The following is a 15,076-nucleotide window of genomic DNA, read 5'->3' as shown; positions in this document are numbered from 1 at the left end:
TTTATAGCAGTAGAACTGATGCAGCAAAAACTACAGGCAGTTGCAGTTTTGAAGATACTCCCAAATTGTCCTTATGTTTGTTTTGTTTTGTTTTGTTTTGACACTGTATTGCCCAACCTAGTCTCTAACTCCTGGACTCAAGCAGGACTTGGCTTCTCCGGTAGCTGGAACTATAGACCTGAGCCACTAAATTCTCCTTATGGATCACAGAGCTTAGTAGAGAAAAAAATTGTAATTAGAAAAAGAGATGATGTCTTAGTCACTTTGTTGTCACCAAGACAGGATACCCAATACTCACACTTTAAAGGAGGAGAGGTTTATTTGGTCCACAGTTATCCAAAGCAGCAGTGATGTACAGAAGGCTGGTCACATCATGGCAGCCAGGCAGGAGAGAATGAAGGGACAAGCCAGAGAAGGCGATGCACCCTCCAGCTCATGTCCCCAGAGACTGCCTCATCCAGACAGACCTCACTCCCCACAGCAAGTCCGCCATGTAGCCCCCATGGTTCAGTCACCTTCCCACAGCTATGAGCACATGAGACCTTTGGGGCGCATTTGTGATCCAGACCGTAACAGATGGGAACCTTTCTTTTAACTTTCTCAGGAGCTTTTTCTGAGTCTGCTGTAAACACAAATGTCACAAAGAACTTTATAAAATGTTTCTCCAGAAATGTTTTTTTCAATTTCTGAACAGTAAAATACATTCCAAAAGCATCAACAAAGTAGAGGGAAAATTTTGCAATGTATGACATAACAGAGGCTTAATCTTATAATACATAAATATCTCTCACAGAGCAATAAGTAATATAGAAGAGCAAGCCTTTTAGGAAAGCGTTTAGTTTCACCAGAGTGATTTCAGATAGATCACTTTGGTTCCATTATACACAAAGGTAGGGGTTAGATGAGGATGACAAAGAGAAGGTCAAGAAGGGAAGTTGGGAGATGAGTCATTGCCACTTAAGTAGCTTTTCCCTTTTTCAAATTTCCCTTTTTAAAAAGAGCATTTATTCCTATTTCCCTTTTTAAAAAGATTCCTTGTTTGATTCCAGTTCCATGAGAGTAGGGACCATGTCTATATTGTTTACTGATATACCCCCAGATTCTAATAATGTTCCTCAAATATAGTAAGCATTCATTCAAGGTTGTATTTGCTAAGTGAAATCATGCCATGTACTTTTATAGCCATGAAAAAGAATGATAAATCTGTGCTGATACCCAATAGTCTTGTGGGGAAAAAAAGGCAAAGTTAGAAGTGAGTACAATATAATATGATCCTTTTATGTTTACATATATTTTTATGTGAAATATTACATGCAAAAGTGAATCCAGAAAGATAACCAAAATGCATAGTGAGTGCTAGGAGGAGGAGAGTTGGGATGGGGAGAAGAGAGACACTTGATTAAGATTTCATTTGGTATCTGGTATTTTGTGGCTCTTGAATTTTTTACTTTGTACTCATTCTTTTAAAAAGGTAAAAATAACTTAATGCCCAAATTATCAACTGGAGAAGAAAAGCATGACTTCTGCCAATCAATTCATGCATATAATTATTAAGCAGAGTTAAAAATTCCAGACCTTTCTCCTTCTACAAATAGGTCTTTTTTCAGATTTGTTTTTTTTAAATTGGAAAGCAACTATTTGATCTTTTTTGTCTTGCAGTGTTTTCCCTTCGGTCGTTGAATATGTCCCTGCAAAATCAATTGCAGGAGTCACTGAAGAGCCAGGAATTACTACAGAATAAAAATGAAGAGCTGCTAAAAGTGATTGAAACTCAAAAAGATGAAAACAGAAAATTTACTAATATATTTAAAGACAAAGATCAAACTCTTCTTGAAAGTAAACAGCAATTTGACATTGAGATAACAAGAGTAAAACTTGGTATGTATTTGGACTATCATTACAGTCACATTTCTTTTAAAAGGAATAAAAAACAGACTTTTTGTTGTTTTAGAATTGGAGGATGCCTTGGTCAGTGTGAAAGACTCCCAATTTAAGTTAGAAACTGCTGAAAAGGAAAATCAAATATTGGGGATAACACTACGTCAGCGTGATGCTGAGGTAGCACGCCTGAGAGAATTAACCAGGTAAAACTGATTTTTTAAAATAACCTGGGCCTTTTTATTAGCTATATTTATAAACTTTAAAATAATATCAGATCTGGGGCTGGGGATTTAGCTCAGCGGCAGAGCGCCTGCCTGGCAAGTGCAAGGTCGTGAGTTCAGTTCCCGGTACCAGAGAAAAACCAAAAATAATAATAATAATAATAATATCAGATCTGATCTCTTTCCTGTATTTTTTCTCTTAATTTTGTCATTGTTTTATGCTAATTTCTAATGATTTTTTCTGTTCAATTGAGTTAGGCAAACCAGGCTAAATCTGTTTTTTTGTTTGGTTGGTTGGTTGGTTCGTTTTTTTTTTTTGTCTTTTTTGAGACAGGGTCTCGCTATGTAGTTCAGGCTGGCTTTGAGCTCACTTTGTAGCCCAGGCTGGTCTCACCTTGCAGTGATCCTCCTGCTTAAGCCTCCTGAGTGCTGGGATTACAGGTGTGCATCACCACGCCTGGCTAAATTTGTTTTTAAACTGTGTACATCTAGATAATGGACTCAGACAAGGAGCTGAGGACTTTCATATGGCAAAGTGATTGAGCTGTCTAAAGCCAGAGACCTGAGTAGAATCTCAACTCTGATACGCTGTTAGTTATCTATGAGGATATTATTTAGCTTCTCCAAACTTGATTCTAAAGTGGAGACATAAATAGGATTGTTAGGGGGCTGAGAGATAATTCATGAAAAGCATTTAGCCTGGTGAGCACCTCATGCCATATGACCACAGGATAAGTCACTCAACCTCTTTGAGTTACATTTTCTTCATTTCATCAGTAAAATGAGGGAGTTGCAGCAGTCCCCCTTCAATCCCTAACAGGTATGTTCCCAAATCAATAAAATTTTTCTCAACTTTAATATTATATATACCTACAAAGTTCAGTTTTCTTTTGAGATATTTATGAAGAATTGAATTTTCAACCTTTTTTTTAAGTCCCAGAAGAGAAGTTAGTTATTTTAGTCTGGAAAATCATCAGATCTGGCCATGAATGATCTTGGAAATTCATAGCTTTAAGTGTAAAACAATTCTGCATATAAAAGTCTGTCTTATATTTCCAATTAACAGGTCAATTTTTAATTATCTACTTTTTATTAGTATATGTTTGTAATACATGCATTTTACAGTCATCTTGGAGGGGGGTACATGTACATAATAATAGTTCTTGTTTCTTTTTTCATCCCCTTCCCTCCCACCCCCTCCCTCCTCCTCTAAATCCCCTTTCCCCATTTTCATTCTTATTATTAATCTTATCCCATGTTCATGGCACACAGTGTTCACATTCATTCAGGTTGTCAGGTTCCTGTACCTGGCATGTCTTTATTCTACTGATTTCCCCTTCCCCTCTCCCTCTCGCCTTGCCCTCGGTCTCCTGGACCGTTTCCCATATGCAAGAGATCCATCCCCTCTCCTTCTGTTCATCCTCCATTGTGCTTTTTGTTTGTACTTTGCCTTACTCTAATGAGAGATATTTTATAGTATTTAAACTTGTGTGTCTGATATGAAATTTCTAACTTTAGTTCTTTGGGTAATCTCCATACTGACTTTTATAATAGTTGTACTAGTTTACATTCCCACCAACAATGGTGAAAGCTTCCTTTTTCACTGCAGCCATGCCAGAATTTGTTATTTTTTGACTTCTTAATGCTTGCCATTCTTTCTGGTGTAAAAATAGAATCTTGACATTGTTTTAATTTGCATTTCTCTAATGGTCAGAGATGTTGAACATTTTTTCATATATTTGTGGATCATTTGTACTTCTTTCTCTGTGAAGTGGCTGTTCATTTCTCTTCCCTGTTTCTTGAATGGGTCTTCTATTTTAGATGGTCTAATTTTTTTGGATTCTTTTCATATTCTAGATATTGGTCCTCTGTCTGAGGAATACCTGGCAAAATTTTTTTCCCATCTTGTAGGCTGTCTCTTCATACTACTAATTGATTCTTTTGTTATACAGAAACTTTTTAGTCTGATGGAATCCTGTTTGTTGATTCTTGCTGGTATTCCTTGTGCAACTGTGGTTCTGTTTAAAAAACTCTTTCGTATACCTATGACTTCATGTGTTTTACTTATCTTGCAGTGGGTTTGATGTTTATGTTTTAATGTTTAGATTTTTGATCCATTTTGATATTAGTTTAGTACCTGGTAAGAGATTCGGGTCCAGTTCCAGTCTTCTACGAATAGTTATCCAGTTTTCCCAGCACCATTTGTTGAATAGGCTGGTTTTGGTCCAACATATGCTTTTGGCCCCTTTGTCAAAGATCAGATAGCTGAGTGTACCTGGGGATGATTCTCTATTCTCTTGAATTACAAATTTTTAGGGAAATAGATGAAACAGTAATATCTGTAAAATATTTAATAAATACATTTGAAATTTCTTTAATCTGTTAATAGAGAAATGATGCTTTTTATCAGATTTGTATTTCATAGAATAATTCTATTAAAATTTTTATTTAACAATGGGAAATCAAAAGACATTTGTTATATTCATGTAAAATTACAATGTATTAGGCTCTGAACACAGATTCTAAATGTTGGTTATACTGCTGTTCAAAGTAAAGTCATAGAATGTCCCTTCTTGTGAAAGTCTTCATTGTGTCTCAGAAGGAATGGCTTTTGTTTTCTGAATATATATTACATACAATCCCTTTATTTGTTGCTTGGCAGAGTCTCGTTATGTAGTTCAGGCTGGCCTTGAATTCACTAGGTAACTCAAGCTGGCCTTGAATTCACAGTGGTTCTCCTGCCTTGGCCTTCTGAGTGCTGAGATCACAGGCATGCACCATCACATCCGGTACAGTCCATTTAGAAAAGTAAAGGGAGGCAAAGAAAAAGGACAGCAAGTCAGCATAGTCAAATGCCATGAGAGGTTGATTAGGCATTACTGTGGGTGTCTTCTTCCTCATTCTAAGGCTCATGGTTCTCAGCCCCAAGCACAACATCTAACGAAGAAGACGATCCAGTGTAGAGGACCACGTAGAGGACTCTCCTTAAAAGGAGAGCAATTATCTCCACTTTGGCTAAACTTGGCCCTATTTCCATGTATTGATATGTATATAGCTGGCTAGGACATTTCCTTATCCTCTCAATTGGCTTTAAGCAATGTAAAGGTTCTAGCAGAGGTGTTGATGTGTAGTCTTTGAAGCAAGGTGACAGGTGAGTGTTGCCCCACCCTGCAGCTCCCAAGAAGTGTGTGTGAGCCAGGTGGGAAGGACAGCCACGCTCTTGCCTGGAATTGAGCCTCAAGAAAGAGGCCGTGACATCTCAGGGCATAAAAAACTATACATCAAAGCTGAAGTGCCAATCCCAAAACATTAGATACGGCCTTGAATTGTGTTCTACAGATTACTCTTCCTGCATAACTCTCTTGGCATAGTGCAGAGGTGATTTCAGACCTCTTACTTAACCCAGATCACAGCACTCACATACTTCCCACCACAACTACAGTCACTCATCCCTGAGCCACTCCTTTCTTCATACATTAATAAAACCTGGGTTTCACGAGGCTTTTGTTCTGGTTAGCCATTGTTCTAGCTAGACTCAGGACCCTCTCCCCTTCTCATTACTAGAAGAAAAGAGCTCAAAGGCTCCAAACAAAGTGATGCTAAGGAGATAGAAACATTAATCACTCAGATTTTTTCAGTACATATTTATACATGTATGGAAATAATCACATTGTATCCCATAAGTATGAACAATTACTGCGTCTTAATAAAAATATTTTAATATTTCAAGAAGGAATGTTAACTACCCTAACTTGATTCTGTACTGTATAGATGTATCAAATTACCACACTGTACCCCAGAAATGTGTACACTTAAAATAGTAATTTAGAAAGCATACAGACTTCATCAAATTTTTCAGTGACTTTCTTAGACTTGGAGAGAGGTAATGAGACAGAAAGGTACATGTATGAGGTCTAAACAAATATCCTAAACTCTTCCTTCTCAAATCTTACACTTTTATCACTTTTTCTCTCTTCAGATTTACTAGAGCATGTTACTTAAAATTTGGGAACAGTTAGTATATTTTAATAGATAAGTAGTAAATATTCAAGTAGCCTCAAAAACTACTGTTCACAATGCTAATAGTTATTTAAATTAGGATGTTTTAGATAGCTTAGAGAAACCTTGTGTTTCTCGGTATGAAAATGTGTCAGTTTTCTGAGCATTAAAATTTTGTTTAGTTATATTTTGTATAAAAGAAATATATGTACTTCGTAGCTATCTAGGTGCCTACATTGCTCCTTTAAACTTTTAACATTCTCATTTCTTTATAGAGGCTTTTTTTTAAATTTCAGAAATAATACTGAGTCATATTATACATCAGAAGTTTGATTGCTATTATTTTCCAGAGTTTAAGCTATTATTAGTGTTATGGTCCCTTCTTTCATGGAATCCCTGATTCTAGAGGCTGAAATATGCAATACATTATTTTTAAGTAGGATCACCCTGCATGCAAGAGAACTTAAAAATTTAACTGAAGCTTTCCCAGTCTCCACTTCCTAGTTACCATGTGGTCTGTTGGTCTGTGCCTATCTGATGTCACTTAGCATAATGTCCTCCAGATTCATCATGTTGTCATGGATGATGTAATTTCCTTTTTTAAAAAAAGTCTAAATAACATTGTTTATAGATCACATTTTCTTTATCCATTCATTTATCAGTGAACACTTAGGTCGATTCTGTGTCTTAACTGTAGTGAATAATGCTGTATTGAACACGGGAGTGCAGGTAATAGACATACTCATTTCAGTTCTTTTGAATATGTACCTAGTTCCAGTTTAAGACTTTTGAGGAAGCTCCATGTCATTTTCCATAATGGCTTTATTAATTTACATTCCCACTAACAGTATGCAAAAGGTTCCTTTTTTCACATCCTCACCAACATCTTATCTTTTTGATAATAGCCATTCTAACAGGTGTGAGGTGATAGCTCATTGTGATTTTAATTTGTATTTCTCTAGTAATTAGTGAGGCTGAGGTTTTTTCTAACCTATTAGTTATTTGTTTTGTTTTTTTAAGAAATATCTGTTGAGGTCCTTTTCCTATTTTTTTAATTGAGTTGATTTTGTTTATTTGTTTCTGTTTGCCATTAAGTTGTATTCCTGATGTATTTTGGATATTAATCCCATATCAGGCATAGGTTTGCAAACACTTTTTCTCACTCAGGGTTTTCTATTCAGTCTGTTAATTATGTCCTTTTATGATAAAAAGTTTTTTAGTTTTTTATTTTGTGTTTTGCCTGTACTAGGGGTTGCACCCAGGGCCTTTGCACTAAACCACATCCCAAGACTTTTTTTATTTTTTATTTTGAAACAGTTTCCGAAAGTCACTAGGTTGCCCAGACTGGGCTCCAATTTACAGTCCACGTGCCCTAAAAATTGTCCAGACCATTGTTATATGAAACTTTTTTCTTGTTTTCTTCTAGTAGTTTTATGCTTTGTGAGTTTTAATTCTTTAATTCATTTTGAGTTGATTTTTATACTGTATGGGGTATGAGAAAAGGGCCCAATTTCATTTTTTCATTTGTGGATATCCAATTTTCCTAAAATTGTTTATTGAAGGAGACTGTTCTTTCCCCATTCTATGTTCTTGGCACCTTTGTTGAAAATCACTTAGCTACAAATCTGTGGGTTTATTTCTAGCTTTCTCTTCTGTTCCATTGGTAAAATGTCTGTTCTTACACAAGTACTATGTTGGTTTTGATTAGAGTAGCTTTATAATATATTTTGAAATTAAGGAGTTTGATGGCTCCAGCTTCGTTCTTTTTCCTCAAGATTGCTTTGGCTATTTGGAATTTTGGGGATTCCAGGTGGATTTTAGAATTACTTTTTCTATTTCTTTGAAAAATGACATTGGAATTGTGGTAAGGATTGCATTGAATCTGTAAATTGCTTTAACTAGTGTAGACATTTTGACAGTATTAATTCTTCTAGTTCATGAGCATGGAATAGCTTTTCATTTATTTGTGTTTTCTTTTTTATCAGTGTTTGTTTTCTGTACACATGTCTTTCATCTTCTTGGTTAACTTCACTTCTCAGTATTTTGGGTGTTTTAATCACTATTGTAAATGGGATTTTCTTCATTTCTTTTTTGGACAGTTATTGGTGTATAGAAATCTTTTTGATATTTATATACTGATTTTTGTATACTGTAATTTAAAAAATCAATAGTTTTTGGTTTGGTCTTTGGAGTTTTTTTTATTTATAACATCGCACAGTTTCATTTCTTTATTTTCAGTTAGGATGCTTTTTATAGATAGTCCTTGAATTCCTGTGATTCAATTCATCTTTTTTTTTTTTTTTTTATATGTTCATTCATCCCTGTTGCTTTCTCCTCTTTTCTAGCACTGGCCAAGAAGCTTTATGATTTTGAACATGCCTGGCTTTCCTGGACACACTGAGAAATTATTGAAAGGAAAGTTCATGCTTTTTTTTTTTTTTTTTTTTTTTTTTTTTACTTTACATGGATTTTTCAGGATATTAAATAAATTTTCAACATAGAATATTTCTAACTTACAATAGGTGTATCAGGATGTAACCCCTTCATAAAGTCAAGGAGCATCCGAATTTTTTTCTCTTGCCTAATTGTTTTGGCCAGGACTTCTAGTACTGTGTTGAAAAGAAGTAGGAACAGTGAGCACTGTAGTCGAGTTCTTGTTCTTAAAGGAAGTTTCCAACTTTTCTCCAGTGAGTATGTTAACTGTGGACTTATCAAAAATGGTCCTTATTTGGTTAAGATATATTTCTTGTGTACCTAATCTGTCCAGAGCTTTTATCATGAAAAGGTATTGAATTTTGTAACATGCCTTTCTGTATCTCTTGAGATAGTAATAAAGTTTTTATCCTTTATTTTTAAATGTATATCCATCACGTTTATTGATTTGCGTATGTTGAACCATTTGTTTATCCCAAGGATAAATCCCACTCGCTCCTACTGAATGATTCCTTTAGGGTGTTTTTAAATTTGGTTTGCTAGTATTTTGCTGAGGATTTTTGCATCTGTGTTCTCCAGGGATATTGGCGTATATTTATCTTTTTCTGTAGTCTCCTTGTCTGCCTTTGGGGTAAGGTAACTCTGGCCTTGTACAATGAGTTTAGAAAAGTTTCCTCCCCTTTAATTTTTTGGGAAGAATTTGAGGAAGACTAGTATTAGTTCTTCTTTAAATATTTGATAGAATTCAACTGTGAAACTATCTGGTCCTGGGCTTTTCTTTAATGGGAGACTTTATTACTGATTCAGTCTCCTTGTGACTGACCTCTTCAGATATTCTCTGTTCCTGAGTCAGTCTTGGTAGGTTGTATGTACTTTGAAATGTATTCATTTCCTCTAAATTATCCAATTTGTGGTATGTAATTTTCATAGTGATTTTTTAAATAATCCTTTGTATTTCTGTGGTATAAACTGTTAATGCCTTTTCCTTCATTTCAGATTTTGAGTTTTGCTCTTTTTTCTGAATAAGTCTAATAAGGGTTTGTTAGTTTCATCTTTACAAAAAGCCAGCTCTTAAGTTTCACTGATTTTTTTTTCTAATCTTTTTTTTTTCTACTCTGACTTTTTTTTTTTTAAATAAAAGGAGGAAAACATTAACAGACAGGCAACCTTTTACAAAACAGCAAAAGAACAGTACAGACAATACAGAGTTACAAACAAAGTGGTAGGAAATTAACAATGCTTGTTGTATTACATATTGATATCTTCAAAATGGTTTCTCATGAAAACAGATAGAGACATGCAATACTCTGACTTTTGTCATTTTCTTTCTTCTGCTAACTTTACCCTTGGTTGAAGCTTTAGTTCCTTGAGACATAATATTAGATTGTTTATTTGAGATCTTCTTTTCTGTTACAGGCATGTATGGCTATAAATTTCCCTCTTTGAATTGCTTTTGCTGTATGCTATAAGTTTGGGTATATTGTGTTTCCATTTGTCTCAAAGTATTTTTTTATTTTACTTTTGATTTCTTCTTTGTCCCATTGGTTGTTCAGGAGCATGTTGTTTCATTTCCACATCTGAATTTTCTAAGATTTCTCCTATTGTTGATTTCTAGTTTTGTTGTGGTCAGGAAAGATATTTAATATGATTTATTCCTCTTAAATTTATATGTGGCTTTTTTATGACCTAATGTGATTTATACTAGATATATATACTTGGGTTTTTGCTGAGAAGTTAGGGCTACATCAGGGCTTTTTGTCTGATGGGTGTTTGATGGGTTATCTTTTGATGCTTTCAGAATTCTTTTTTTGTCTTTGATTTTTGTTAACTTGATCATGGTGTGTCTTAGTGAACTGTGGATTGGTTTGGTTTTCAGACCTCTGAGCTTTCTGTCCCTGAATTTTGGTATCTTTCCCTAGATTTGGGGAAATTTCAGCCATTATTTCCTCAACTATGTTTTTTGGATCTTTTCTTTTTCCTCTCTTATGTAACTGCTTGTTTTAGTTACTTTCTCCTCACTAAGACACAATACCTGACACCCACAGTTTAAAAGACGGAAAGGTTATTTTGACTTCCAGTTTGTAGAAGTTTTAGTCCATGATTAGCTGGTTCCAAGGCAAGATGGCATGGCAGGCAGGGAATAGAGCAGTCAAGGGAGGAAGAGGAAAACAGATACACACACACACACACACACACACACACACACACACACGTGTGTGTATATATTCCTTAACAACCATGTTCTGTTCCTGCAATTAAGTTGTTAAATGAATTGGTCACTAAATGAGAAACTATATGTGGCATGTACATTACAATATTCAGAACAAGTAAATGATCAAAGGAAATTCCAACTTGATGACTTTGCTTTTATTTGCATAGCTCTTACATAGGTACTGTAATATATAATGTAGCATAAAACTATAGTAGTATACTCTACAGCAAAAATTACAGTACTGTATAAACAAGGTGTGCTGTACCAAAGACATGAAGTCTTATAAACAAGATGTACAGAACTATACCAAAAAAAAGACAGGTTGTAAGTCAAAGCAGCGAGTTATAAACCCAGCCATTAAAGAGGTCATTAAACAAGGAATCTGTGTGTGTGTGTGTGTGTGTGTGTGTGTGTGTGTGTGTGTGTGTATCTCCAGGTCAAACCCCCAGGGACCCACCTCTGTCCACCAGGCTTCACCTTCCAACATCGCACACAGTGGACTAATTCATCAGTGGACTAATCCAGTACCACGCTCATGATCCAATCACCTCCCCAAAACCCCACCTATGAGTGCATGTGGCTTTGGAGGGATATCTATATATCAAGCTCCTCTTACACAGAGTTATTTCTCTTGATGGTGTCCTACATTTCTTTAGGCTTTTCTTTTATTGTTTTTCATTTCTTTTGCTCCTTTTACTGATAATTTCCAATTTTCTGTCTTTCAGCCCCATTGATTCTTTCTTCTGCTTGATCAAGCCTGGTGCTGAATCTTTCTATTGAATTTCTCAGTTCAGTTATTATATTATCTCTTAATTGTTTCTCTTTGTGAAACTTCCCATTTGATTCATGAATTATTTTCCAAATATCATATAATTTTCTGTCCATATTTTCTTATTGTTCCCTGTACATTTGTTAAGAGGATTATTCTTTCAGTCATTTCATATATCTCCATTTCTTTAAGATCCATTGTTAGAGCTTTATTAGTTTCTCTCAGTGGTATCATATTTCCCTGATTCTTTGTATTCTTTGTGTTTCTGTGTGGTGCTGCTCATTTGAGGAAGAGGTCACTTCTTCCTGCCTTTGTAGGAAGGGAGGGATATATCTTCAGTTTGCCCTTGGAGTCTAGGCAGGCTGCCTGGTGAACACAAGTATGCAGACTTTGCTTTTAGATTTTCTAGTTGGGGTGGGCTTTTGCCTATGCTGTAAGGTCAAGTAGGACTACGGTGTTCCACAATCCAGTGAGACAGTTATGGGCTCTGCCATTTCCTCTGATTGGGCAAAGTGGCAGCCTGTATTCCCTACCTGGGTGGCACTGCTGTTTGGAATCTGTACTGGTGCAGGCTGTGGCTGGGCTGAAGTCACTGCAGTAAGATACTGTTCAGCCACTGGTATGGCCAGAGGCTATTTGCCATAAATGTGTACCATCACAGGCTTATCTCCTGACAGGCTGGGCAGAACTGTAGACTGAGCACCTCTGCTGGGCAGGGACACTCCCAGAATCCCTGCTGTACATGTAGAAATGTGGGAGGTTCAGCATGGTCACCCTTCCACTACTCAGATCTGGGAGGACCGCTTGTTTCTTGTCTCAGGAAAATCTTAATTGGTACACATGGCAGGGGTGGGATTATCACTCAGCCACTGGTGTTGAATAGAGCTAAGTATCCTCCTCAGCCAGTATGGGCATGTTGCCTCTAGGAGAGTCTTGGGCAGAGTTCTTATGCTGGACAGAGTCACCTCTGTTAGCTTGGGTTGGACAGAGGCAGATATACTGGGACCTCTACTTGTCTACTGGCCTAGAGAAACCTGAAGCAGAGCGCTTGTGCCCCTAATAGTAGTTATTCTTATTTTACTATGTTTGATAAGTGAAAAAGGAAGAAAATATTTCCAACACTGGTATAATTTTTAAAATTTGAACTTTAAGACATGCTTATTTTTTGTTTTGTTAATTACCTGTTGATGTGTTTTGTATCTTTTTTCCAAATTGGTATGTTTATCTTTTATTGATTTGTGAGAATATATATGATTCAATATATCATAGCTTTAATGAAACTACCAATACAAGCTGCTATCGAATGAACACCCATATAGGCTGAATCTGTGCTAAGTACTTTACCCTTAATCCTATTATTTAATATTGTTCAGTCTTCATTATAATTCTGAAGTAGGTGTCTTCACTTTAGAAATGACAAAACTGAGATTCAGAAAGGTTAAATGACTTTTCCTAGATCATAGCTAATGATAGCATAGGATTTAATGCCATTTTTTTCTAACTTCTAATCCTGTGTGTTTTTCTTTATGTCCCACTTTTCTGATACCTGGCTGTTGCTTATACCTAATTATGATAATTATACCTAACCATCCATTTTTCCAATAGTATTCCAGTGTCCTTTGTATATATACATTTTGAATGGAGGAAAGTAATTTTTTACAAAATCTGTAGCATATAAATAGTATATTTTCCATTTTGCTTTATAATGTAGCCTACTATATTAGGGTGGCTTTTTACTCAAAAGTTCATTTTGTAGTGTTGCTCAAAAGTAAAACTTTTCCATACCTTAAGAGAAAACAATTATGAGCCTTCACTTTTACGTGTAATATAGGTTTGGTACAAATCAAGATCTTTTCCCATTTGTAATTTACTCTTGTCCATGAATATGCTATGATTTTGGCTTTTAAAAAACAAGTTATATGTTTGAAATCCTTTTTTTGAAAAAATGGAGATATATATAATGAATAAAGAAATAGGCAAAAAACTAATAATTACTGTTCTAAATTCTTGACAGAACTTTACAGAACAGTATGGCAAAGCTGCTCTCGGATCTCAGTGTGGATAATACTCGTTGCAAGCCTGGGAATAACCTTACCAAATCAGTTCTGCACATTTATGATAAACAACTTCAACAGGACCCAGCCCCTCCTCACACTTCTGTAATAAGCTACCTGCATAAGTTAGAAACAAATCACAGTTTTACGCATTCAGAGCCACTTTCTGCAGTTAACAATGAGGAAACCATAAAGCCAGTCAGATCCTATGAAAATGTCTTGCCTTCCAGAGGCTCTCCCCATGGCGACGCTAGGGTCGCGGAGGCAGTGTCTACTCCTGGGGTTCTTCCTGCCCTTTCAAAACTGGGTTCTGATGTGGAGTGTGAAAGTGTGACTTTAATAGAAGATGAGTGTGATTTGAATAGTACAATTTATATTCCTTTTGCTAGAAGCACTTCTAAAAAGAATTCACCACTTTCTAAGGGAATATCCCCCCAGCCACAGGTAAGTGTTGCTACAACCCAGCTGGTCAGCAACAGTGTGCTGACCCCAGAAACAGAAAGTAAACTATATGCACCTGTACTTTGTTTGGATAACGAAGCAGAAGATATACCTGAAAAACTTTGCAGAACAGCTGATGCAGAAGACAAACAACTCCTCAAGAAAATACGGGAAGCAATTGATAAGATCCCTGCTGCCACCAAAGAGCCAGAGGAACAGGCCCATCGTGGCCCATCAGCTTGTCACACCACCAGTGTCCAAGTGAGAGGCAGTGCTGTCTGTGATGGCAGCTTTTTAAATTCTGACCTGATGTCGGACTGGAGCATCTCTTCTTTTTCAACATTCACTTCTCGTGATGAACAAGACTTCAGAAATGGGCTGGCAGCACTGGATGCCAACATAGCAAGGCTCCAGAAATCCTTGAGGACTGGCCTTCTGGAGAAAAAGTGAAGTCAGAGGAAAACTGACTGAGTGCTTCCTCATTTAGATTAGAACTTGTCTACATTGAAGATATAATGGTATTTTAAGTTTCTTTAGAGAAATAATTTTTTACATTATTAATTATGTATGAAAAATAAATTATATGAATAAAAATGAATTTACCATTGGAATATTTTTGATACTTTTGACTTTATGAAAGCAAGTCACCCTTAAAAATTAACAGTTGCTAGGAAATAAAGCTGTAGATAACTAGCAAAGTATTGCAGTCTTTCAATTCAGTACTTAGCAAATACAGTTCTTTTATTAAATCTAACCCCTGGGTTAAGGATACACATTGAAAGGATTTTGTGGTCATCTTAAAGGAGAGTGGAAAGGGATCTCTGGAAACAATTGTTAGTTCAATCTAGAGTTTCTTAATAGTTTTGACATAACTTTATTTTTAAATGACATTGTATGTTTATCTGGGATGCTCTGTGCTATGGGCCAGTGCTGTTGGTGAAATATAGAAACAGTTCTTTTTTGAAAAAAGTGCCAATTATCACTACTTCATAAGGGAAAAAAACTGATAGCAATCCTTTTAACATATGTTTTCTTAAATCCTTGGCATTTTATTTATTTTTATCCT

General features: G+C 35.8%; 1 protein-coding gene across 2 annotated transcripts in view; it reads left to right on the top strand.

The window, feature by feature from the left end:
• Ccdc14 (coiled-coil domain containing 14) overlaps positions 1-14,627 on the top strand; it is a 52,201-nt gene extending 37,574 nt beyond the window's left edge. The window contains exons 11-13 of one of the 2 annotated variants that reach the window (XM_005386532.2): positions 1,660-1,878; positions 1,952-2,084; positions 13,530-14,627. In XM_005386532.2, coding sequence (XP_005386589.2) covers positions 1,660-1,878; positions 1,952-2,084; positions 13,530-14,460 — 1,283 coding nt within the window. In that variant the 3' untranslated portion in view covers positions 14,461-14,627. The remainder of the gene's footprint in view (positions 1-1,659; positions 1,879-1,951; positions 2,085-13,529) is intronic. The other variant, XM_013515232.1, reaches the window with a different exon arrangement.
• The last annotated feature ends 449 nt before the right edge of the window (positions 14,628-15,076 follow it).

This window comes from Chinchilla lanigera, unplaced genomic scaffold (genome assembly GCF_000276665.1).
Source record: "Chinchilla lanigera isolate Chin_1 unplaced genomic scaffold, ChiLan1.0 scaffold00026, whole genome shotgun sequence".
In the NCBI taxonomy this organism is placed as follows: domain Eukaryota; kingdom Metazoa; phylum Chordata; class Mammalia; order Rodentia; family Chinchillidae; genus Chinchilla; species Chinchilla lanigera.
This window is presented reverse-complemented; position numbering and strand designations above follow the sequence as displayed.